Source organism: Indicator indicator, chromosome 7 (genome assembly GCF_027791375.1).
Source record: "Indicator indicator isolate 239-I01 chromosome 7, UM_Iind_1.1, whole genome shotgun sequence".
Classification (NCBI taxonomy): domain Eukaryota; kingdom Metazoa; phylum Chordata; class Aves; order Piciformes; family Indicatoridae; genus Indicator; species Indicator indicator.
This window is the reverse complement of record NC_072016.1, coordinates 13,092,664-13,102,824: the sequence shown is the minus strand read 5'-3', so window position 1 is coordinate 13,102,824 and position 10,161 is coordinate 13,092,664. Positions and strand designations below refer to the sequence as shown.

The 10,161-nt window shown below is 38.6% G+C and overlaps 1 protein-coding gene across 1 annotated transcript in view; it reads right to left on the bottom strand.

Moving 5' to 3' along the window:
- Positions 1-5,032: 5,032 nt before the first annotated feature.
- Positions 5,033-10,161, bottom strand: part of LOC128967879 (gamma-aminobutyric acid receptor subunit pi-like) — a 46,498-nt gene continuing 41,369 nt past the window's right edge. The window contains exon 9 of the mRNA XM_054382146.1: positions 5,033-5,344. Within this exon, the coding sequence (XP_054238121.1) occupies positions 5,033-5,344 (312 nt within the window). The remainder of the gene's footprint in view (positions 5,345-10,161) is intronic.

Here is a 10,161-nt window from a genome sequence, read left to right as displayed (position 1 = left end):
ATACAAATTACGTTATCCAGTGGTCAAATCTGGATTAAATTTAAATTCATAGCAGAGTTTGAAAATTAATCAGGATTATGGTTTGTGTGCACATGCAATAGTGCTATAATTTTATGGGGGTTTTGGTCATTCTGAAATTTTGGCTATGTTTAATCTGAAAACAAGGCCCATTGCTGTTTGTAAAGGAACCCAGAACCCAAATTATAGAAGTAAACTCACATCAAGAGGCTGAAATGCTCCCTTACCCTTCTCTTTCTGAGGATGGAAAGTTTGACTGTGAGATGGGACTGTGAGATGAAGAAAGTTGTCTCCAGATGGAAACTGATGAAAAACTCAACTTGGCATTATTATTAAAGTGGACTCCTGGTTTTAATTATAAAGTTATATAGCAAGTAATAGCAAATCCATTCCAAACTTTGAAATCATGTCAAGCTTATCTGCTTCAAGCACTGCCAAGCACCCACTTCTCTACAGTAAGCAGAATCCACTCCAGTCTTGAGCTCTCAGATTGAGATAGCTTGTTCTTGTAGCAACCTGTTTAATCAGCCCAGAAGACTCCCATGGCTCAGTTTCCCACTTTTTCAACATACCCTACACTTCAAGGGAAACTTTTCCAAACTCTTTGAACTGGTTTTAAAAATTAATTTCATCGTTGAGTCAACTCTTAGCAGTGTGCCAACAAATTACCTGGGTACATTTATTTAGGATTCAGAATTATTTATAGGAAAACTGTTGATAGAGCCACTCTTCAGCTGCCTTGAACTACTGAGATGTTATAGTACTTTGGTTTGAAACATTATAACCTGCAGGAGAAAATCTTGACATAAGAATAGAAAATTCAGACATAAAACACAAGGGATTTTAATCATGAAGTTACTTTGCAGAGTAGCAGAATGCATTCATGATTTCAGTGGATATAAACCAATGGGAAGAACAGTCTGGGTTTGAGAATCCTGAACTTTAGTGTGAAAAGCAGGAGACCTCAACAGCCCACCTGACAACGTGGTTTCACCTGATTTTAATTAATCTGTCACTGCAGACATGACCTAGTTACCACGCTACAAATGTCAGCTTGTAATAGCTTTTCCCTAGAGTCCTGCTGAACTAGCATTTGCCATTTACATGTGCTTATTCAGTCAGAGTGGTTAATTAGCTCCATCTACTGCTGCATGGAGTGAATTGTACAAGCAGCACCAGTTCTCCAGTAGCCTCTTCAGATCACACTCGCAGAGGTGTTTCAGGCACTCTGCTGCACTGTGCCACTAGCAGCTAGCAGAAAGCTGAGGGCTTATATCTTTCTATTTCTTCTTCTGACATCAGCTTTTCTGACATCAGGTTTTCTTTAAACTCTACTCTTTTTGGTAATTTCTTTTTAACTGGCAGGCTGACAACGTGGGGCATTATTTTTGTTAATATGTTTTCCCAGGCCAAAAGATTTAACAGTTCCCTTAAATTAACTACCACAAACAATGCAGAGAGTTACAAGGAAGGAAACTATGTTATTTAAGTTACAGCTGCACTGATAATAATGAAGGTCACTGTGCTGAAAATGGGTGCTCAGACCAACGGATGACTTTCATAGAATCGTGCAATCATACAATCATAGAATCAACAAAGTTGGAAAAGACCTCAGAGATCATCAAGTCCAACCTTACACTTGCTGTACGTATTGGCAGGGGCATTCAGATGGGGTATTTGGTGATTAGAGTTCTAAATAAATGCTCTGATATTCATTTTAAACTCTTAGTTTATGAGAGAGCTAATGAATGCCTGTTCTAAAACATCATCTTTTCTTAGTATTTCCTTTTTGATCTAGGTGGAATATTTCAAATGCTCTCAAAACATTCCAACTAGCATCCCAAGAAGCAGGCTGCATGAGATATTTACCTACAACACAGTCAACTCAGAGAAATGCAGCAGATAATCACAAGTGAAAAGGCAGCAAGGATGAATACCTTCAGATGTCTAAAATCTCAGAAAAAAATGTTCTTATTACATTTAAAGAAATGTCTCAGCAAAGAATTTATTTTCATAATAGTTTTCCATTAAGAAAGCTAATAATACTAAAGATAATAATGCTAAAGAGCTTATTAATGTCAAAGATGTTTTTCTAGTCCGCACAGTGCTTAGACATTCATGAGATGGCTCTTAAAGCAAAAGATCAGGATTGCAGGTATTTCACAGAGGATGGAAATTTACTCTTTGGGCTGGTGGCTACCATCAGATATGTCAAAAGCAGCACACCTCCTGCTAGCACCAAAGTAAATTACATGAAAGTGCATCATCAGTTTGTGCTTCTAGCCTACTTCACCTACCTCAGGTCCCTAGTCGTAACTTCTGCTTCAAGTGGCCTCAAAATACAGCAGGACACTGCTGAATAATTAGTCTGAGAAGACCTCTGAGTAGAAAGCACTAAAATCTGAGTAAGCAAAAGAAAGAAAACTAACAATTGGAAAATTACTGCAGAAAGTCCAAGGTCTTCCCTCTTTCTTTTAAGCCAGATGTGAAAACAAAGCCATTTTCATTGCAAGGCCTCAAATTTGCCCCCTGTTCTTTGCTATAGAAGAGACTTCTGTGTCTCTAATTTACCTCTGAGTTTTAGCCATGAATGCCACTGACTTGGAAGAGCCTTTCCAGCTAATTCCAAGGAATCCAATAGCTTCTGGGGACAGCTTTGTACGTTTGAAGGGGATCATTTAAATGCTGTGCTTCATTCTTCATAAACTGTACAGAAAAATCTGTTCCCTGCCTCCTGGAGAGAACATCTTCTACTTACACAAATCCATGTCAAACTAAGTTTTTCAAATTAGTAATGAATGCAGAATTATGCAATGCAGAATAATAAATAACCTGTCTGTGCAATCTAATATTTCTTGGTAAACATGAGGGACTTCATTGTCTAACTCTGCTTATAATTAGCACATCCATGGAAAAAAACAGACCCTGTTATCAGTTAATGTAAAAAAAGCTGTCCAGGCCTTCAACAGCTTTCTAAAAGAATATTTAAGGTGATTTTTTTTCCAGGTTAATTGGAAGCTACAAAACTCTAAATGCTTACTTTATCCTTGTAGTAAATTTAAATTCCAAATTCAGTCCTAATAAAGTAGGTAACTTGTAACATGTGAATAATTATTTGAAAAGATTCAGGATTCACATAAATTTCAAATTTAAGAAAGTAAATACAAAGATTTACCATATGCCTTCTGTGAATTTTACAGGAATAAGAACTGGAAAGAGACCTTGGAGTCAGGCTCCACACCTCAAGACAAAAATCCCATAGAATCTGCTCCTGAAAGAAGAGTTTAAGGTTGAATCTGCAACAGCAAAATATTAATAAAAAAAAAATACAGGTTTGTTTTTTCTGCTTGTCCTAAACACAGGCAGTCTTGATTTGATTCCTGAATGCATTTGCTTGCACATGAAGGTTAGAAGAGCCCCTGGACAGTTCTCAAAGTCACATTGCCTCAAAAAGCCTTGCAAAAGTCACTGGTGATAAGAGCAAAGAAATGAGCTTTCAGTACTCAACTCATTTAGATAATCAAGTTACCAAGGATGTTTTGTTGACATAAATCTTGTTTATGAGTGCACAATGATTTTTATGGATTTAGTTGTGAGCAGGACCAAATCTAACCCACACTGGTATTTCACACTTTCCTTCTTCTCATGTAATGGTGTTCTTCACATGCAGCACACAGGTGGAAAGGTTTATCAAAGAGTCTCAGTACTATGAGGGCTTCTAATGTATTTCTATGTGTCCAGTGTATCAGATCATCATAAATGTGGAGTTCTGCATTCTATAAAAGCACTATATACACATTTATACATATATATATATAAAATATGCAACCAACACATATACTATCACCAGGAAAAAAATGCGTGATAGGTGTTTCTAAACTTCAGACTGCAGTACAAGAAACAAGTTTCCATGTCAACAACTTTTGTAACATCTGCCACTGAACTCACCAAGTTTAACCATGGGGGTCATAATTTCACCTGGGTAAAATGTCCTCTTTTTCAGTCAAGAGTTATTGCATAAGCAGGGTTTTATTTTAAATTCCTTAATTAAGCTTTTTCATCTTTAAGTGAATTTTTTAATGGCAAGTGACTCCAAAGTAATTTTCTAACATGAAAATTAAGCATACAAAATTTGCCTTCTGCAAAATAGTTACCTCAGGTATTTGTGACTGAGTAGAGTAACAACATCAAGATAAATGGTCATAATTCCATTAAGGAATATGACCAACACCTATGTATTCTCACTTGGGGAAAACATCTCTTGGATCTAAACCTCTTGGCTCCAGCCTATTTCTATATTCTTACTTATACACTTACTCAGAAAGGCCATTGATGCCTCTGGGCATTCTGTCTACAGATGCAGAGTCTCAACACACATTTGTGACATTTCAAAGAAGAATATACTCTTTGGTTTGTGCCGGTAGACCACACCTTCAAAGCTGATTCTTGCTGTGAAGCAAAACCACTGTGATCTGTAGTTATACATAGAATTATAGAATCAACCAGGTTGGAAGAGACCTCCGAGATCATCCAGTTCAACCAATCACCCAGCCCTAACCAATCAACTAGACCATGGCACTAAGTGCCTCATCCAGTCTTCTCTTGAACATTTCCTTACATGATCTGGGAAATCAAAGCTAGAAGAAATCGAATACAAAAAGCATAGCAGGAAAATGACACTTCCTTTTCTTTTATTTTTGAATGTATTCAATGCAGTTCAGAAACAAGTGTAATATAACTCTTCTTTTACAAAGTTGACCATTAAAATATTTTAAAAGGACTTACTGGCCTTTGATAAATTGTTTAATATGGGAGATGCATGCTATAGGAAAGTCAGATTTGGATCACAGTTACTTAACAGTGGAAGAGTTAACGAGAAACTTTGTACAAATGCCAGTAAAGGTGGCATGTCTTTTCATATCTCTCTATCCAAATACATCTAATTCATTCTTCTGCAACTTGCCCTCCCATTACTACTTTGTAAACTTTCCCACAATTTGACACATTAACATATTTAGAAATACAAATAATATACCCAATAAAATACATTAATTATGATGAATGATAACGGGAAAGAAAACCTGGCATAGTTGTCTATGTGATAAGGATTTTTAACACGGAAACAATCAAAGATACATAAAAGCCTTTTCATTACCCCCACTGGTGAACTGCACCCATTCTGTTTACTTCTCTCCCTTTTTCTCTCACTGCTGGTTTTGCTGCTCTTGTTTAAATCAGTCTGGTTTGTATTGTCTGGGACACTGCAACTGTTAGCAGGTGCTGCCAGGATTCCATTCCCCTCTTCTTCAGCCTCTCCATCCTCTTCCTAATAGGAAACAAAGCAGCAGATACTTAAGTGCACTTCAGAGCTGCAGCAAATAACAGGACTTTCCTTATGACTCTTCCTGTAGCTTAGTCCTTAATTTCAAGGGCAAGTACCTACAAACATCAGACAGCTCCTTTCAGCTTTCAGAGCCTCCATTTACAGGAAAAACACTGATTTAAACAACATGTTATTGCACAAGCTTTCATAGGAGTGGATTTGTTCAAATATAGCTCACTAAGCTTTACTTAAGATGGCAGCAAATCAATGAAATAGACAACAATAAGCTGTCTTCTGCTCAGCAAAATATTGGCAAAGGTCAATGTCAAGAAAGCAGGTAAAGCAAAGCCTTAGTCTGGAGATGGAGAAGGTAAGGGAGCTGCCAGATCAGCTAGATAAAGCTGATTGCACCTCAAACCAAGCACCCCAGAATACAAGATACTTTTCTTATGTGCAGTTGGCTACTCTATTCCCAGTGCTTTGTGATGAAAAACAAATTGCTTTGAAAGAAAGAGAAAGAAAAGAGAAAAGAGAAAAAAAGAAAGAAAAGAGAAAAGAGGAAAAAAAGAAAGAAAAGAGAAAAGAGGAAAAAGAAAGAAAAAAGAGAAAAAAGAGAAAAGAGAGAAAAGAGAGAAAAGAGAGAAAAAAGAGAAAAGAGAGAAAAAAAGAGAAAAAAGAAAAGAGAAAAGAAAGGAAAATAAAAGGCACAAAAAAAGGATGACTATCATAAAGAAGTCAAGCTCCACAACTAGTTCAATACTAAACAGCTCAAAACTACTTTCAAGCCCTGAAATCCCTGCTCTAAGTTCAAAGTTGTGCTAAGGTTAAGCACATTTTTATGTGCTTCACTGCATCAAGGCAGCTCTTTGGAGAATGTTGTATAAGCCTTCTGGTGGATTTTGTTTCTTTGATTAGCAGTGGCTCAGGGCCACGAAGTTCATGTAGGAAATCTTCACTCTTTGAAGTCAGTGGGCTTTCTGTTATTGAGTCAGAAGACATAGGATTAGACATCAATTGCAGCTTCAGCTCTGAACACATAGTTTCTTCAAATTTTGGGGGTATTTAGTTTGGCTTGGGATATTGGAGAGATACCAGCAGATCGAAGCTACAAAGCTTGGCTTCAAATTTCTTAATTTCTTCTTCTTCTTCTTCTTCAAACTAAACCCAAATTTGTGTATTTAGAGGAGGAATGCATTTAATTCAGGCTGATGTACACATAATTTTCAATTTCTCCTGGTGATTTCATTACCTTCCAAATCAGTGAGTGGCATACAAGCAAGAGAAGGCTAAACATGTATTTGTGAAATGTAGAATGTAGAATATCTTTCCTCTGGCCAGTTTGCTTTTTTCATTTGCATTATGTGAAGAAACAGATTAAGCAAGGACAAACTTAAAAAAAAATGTTAAGATGTACAGCCCTATGTGTAGCCACACAAAAAGCTCATTTAGAAATATCCTGGTTATTAAAGTCAAAGAAAGCTCATTAAGTCACCTAAATACTCTCCTTGTTGGTGCAAAACTGCTCTTCTGCCCAGGGTACTTGTAGACAGCACAGTTATTGAGCCTTTCGTAAACTAAAATTAGTAATGTCCTCAAAAATTAAAGTGGAGTCTGGACAATGTCCTCAGACTGCTGTGAATCAGTAGAGCAGAACAGATGGGGGCTACAAAAAGGGATTATTACTGCTTCCCACTTTCAGTTTGCCAAAAAAAAAAAAAAATCCAGTATCTTTTATTTGAGAGAGATAAATGTAGCTCAGTACAACATCTCATCCTAAAAATACACTGACTACAAAACCTCCTTCACCTAGCTTCCCACAGCTACGTGAGAACTTTAAAACCAAAGGCCAGGATAAGAGTCTGACTATAAAGCATTAAGAGGATCAATCCATAAAATTCCAGCCTGAACCTCAAACAATCCCCAGAGTAGTACTAAAACTCCAACCTGGAGTTTTACTTGGAGCCTAGCTCTGTTATAAATACCTGGCTCTTCTGCTTCAAAAAGTTCAGGCAGTTGAGGGAAGCACCAGGGATAGCAGAGAAGCCTTTGTCAGCAGCATCTGGCACTTGAAACAAGGCACCGAGCAACAACCTAATGAATGCACTCAGTGCTTCAAAAGTTAATAAAATACAACAACCTGCCAGAAGAGCCCTGGCTTTTTCCCTCTGCTCTCATTTTTTTTTTAGAAAGGGGAAAAAGAGGAAAGCAGGGGGGGGGAAAATGAAGAGCAAAACAACATCTATACTTCTAAACTGGCAGGACTAGGGGCATTATTCAGGCTAAGAGTCTATTTGTCTCTCAGGTAGGGCTGGCTGAAAGTCGTACAGAATTCGTTTTCCTGCAGAGCATGCAAGGACATTGTGTACGTGCCTTCTTTGCTTTTCACACAGCCATGTGTGAACAATTCACAGGAGGCTGCTCCTAATTCCTTTCTGCTACCCAAGAGGCAGCTATTACTTAAGCAGAAAATACTGTACACCGTGCAGCTGTACTTGATTCTGTTTGTGCTGTTACAAAGCAGGGCTCTGGCAGAACAGAGAGGAGTTTACAGCAAAAGTGTATTATCACATGGCTTGAAAATGAGAAACTAGTCCAGAGGAGAATCATAGAAGGGACCTCAACGATCATCTAGTTCCAACCCCCCTGCCATGGGCAGGGACACCTCACGCTAGGGTCAGGTTGCTCAGAGCTGCATCCAGCATGGCCTTGAAAACCTTCAGGGATGAGGCTTCTACCACCTCCATAGGCAACCTGTTCCAGTGTCTCACCACCCTCACAGTGAAGAATTTCTTCCTAACATCCAATCTAAATCCACCCATTTCTAGTTTTGCTCCATTCTCTCTAGTCCTATCACTACCTGACATCCTAAAAAGTTATTCACCAGCTTTCTTGTAGACACCCTTCAGATACTGGAAGGCCATAAAAAGGTCTCCTTGAAGCTTTCTCTTCTCCAGACTGAACAGCTCCAACTCTCTCAGTGTGTCTCCATAAAAGAGGTGCTCCAGCCCTCTGATCATCCTCATGGCCCTGAATGACAACTGCTAGATTATAACAAGCTGCAGTCTTATAAACTGGTACTGTCAAGGGACTTTTCCAACTCACTATGGACAGATGAATGTGATGAAAGACTAAGCTGGTCTACCTTACTTTAAAAAAAAAAAAAAGAAAAAAAGTGTTGCAAGTGTTCAGCAGTGGCTCTAATTTTAAATGTCACACTGAGGTTTTTCTGGATTTCAGCTGTCAGTGAGAAAATGGCAGCTGGCACTAAGGTGGCCTCTGTTTGGATACCAAATCTGTAGCATCCAAGAAAGGTACTGCATGACACCTGAAAAGCACTGCACATGTTTCAGCCTAGGCTGTTGCACACCTGGGGCTCATGATGCTCAGAAAGACTGCATGATGCTTGCACAGGAATGCCACATAGGCCCTTGTAACCTTATTTTCAGTTTTCAAACTTTCCTCCTTTCTGAACAAAAGGGAGAGGTTTACTTCCAAGACAGATGAAAGCCAAGAAGAATTTGTCTTTTACAGGTGAACACAATTCTTGTCTTTGTACAAAAGAAAAAACCCAAACACCTCCACTTAGGCAATCTGTTATGCAGCTGACATGAATGGTACATTTTGCCTGCCCTTCCTTGTAGCAAGTGGTTCCTCTGTTCTTGCCATTAGCTTTAAAGCTATCCCTATGGGTCCTAGTTCACATGATGTGAGACACTGCAAGCCTGTGGATACTCTGAGCTCTTCCACCAGTTTAGATGCTAGACCAGAGACCACAGAATCACCCAACCTGGAAAAGATCTCAGAGATCATCAAGTCTAACCTATTACCTAATACCTAACACCTCCTGACAACTAAACCATGGCTCCAAGTGCCAAATCCAATCTTTTTTTTTTACACCTCCAGGGATGGTGACTCCACCACCTCCCTGGGCAGCACATTCCACTGGCCAATTACTCTTTCTGTGAAGAAGTCTTTGAAAGGACCTCATATGCCAGTGCTTTAAAGAGCAAATCAAAAAGTAAAGCAGTACAACTAATTGCTATACAAGGCAGAGGGTTACATTTTCAATTCACCCCCTACGTTTATTCACATAATTCTGAGTGCAAATTTCATATCAGTTCTCATGGAAATAACAAACTGTAAGTGAGATTTCTAATTAACCCGTGTCCACAAGAAAATATGGTAATGAAGAGAATACATTTGTGATGATGATACTCACACAGAGATTTGTAAAGTACCTGTTATACAGTGAAATTTTAGCTGCTACTTCTGTCCTTGTGATGTTTTGGGTTTTGCAGTGAGAAAGGAGAAATTCCAGTTAGGTGTGCTCTCTATAGCACCCTGCTCAGTAAGCAATGCTTGCCCTTGGCTACAGTAGGAAAAGGATGTGACATGCATTTCTTTATTCTACAGTCTTCAGCTGATTTGAGACCAAACAATTTTTCCCTTGGCTTGTATGCTTGTGTTTGTGTGGGCAAGTAGTGAGTCTGACTTTCTTGCTCACTCTTGATGCACAGCAAAAGGCAGGAATATGCCTGAAATGACAGACCATCTCTTTCAGTCATTAAATTCATCACAAAACTGTATATTAAGTCTTCTTTCCTTCCTCATTTTAGGGATGTACTTCCCCTTTCTCCCCTCCATGTCTTTTAAGTCCTCAAGTTCCTATGTCTATCCTATCTGCAAACACTAGTACATGTCACCCAGATGAAAGGGAATCTGACACAGGTAGGGGAAAGCAATGGTAGTCATAAGTGCCCTTCACAGATCCAAGGATGCTTAATCATCCAAGCACTGAAACACTTTCTTACCCAAGCCTC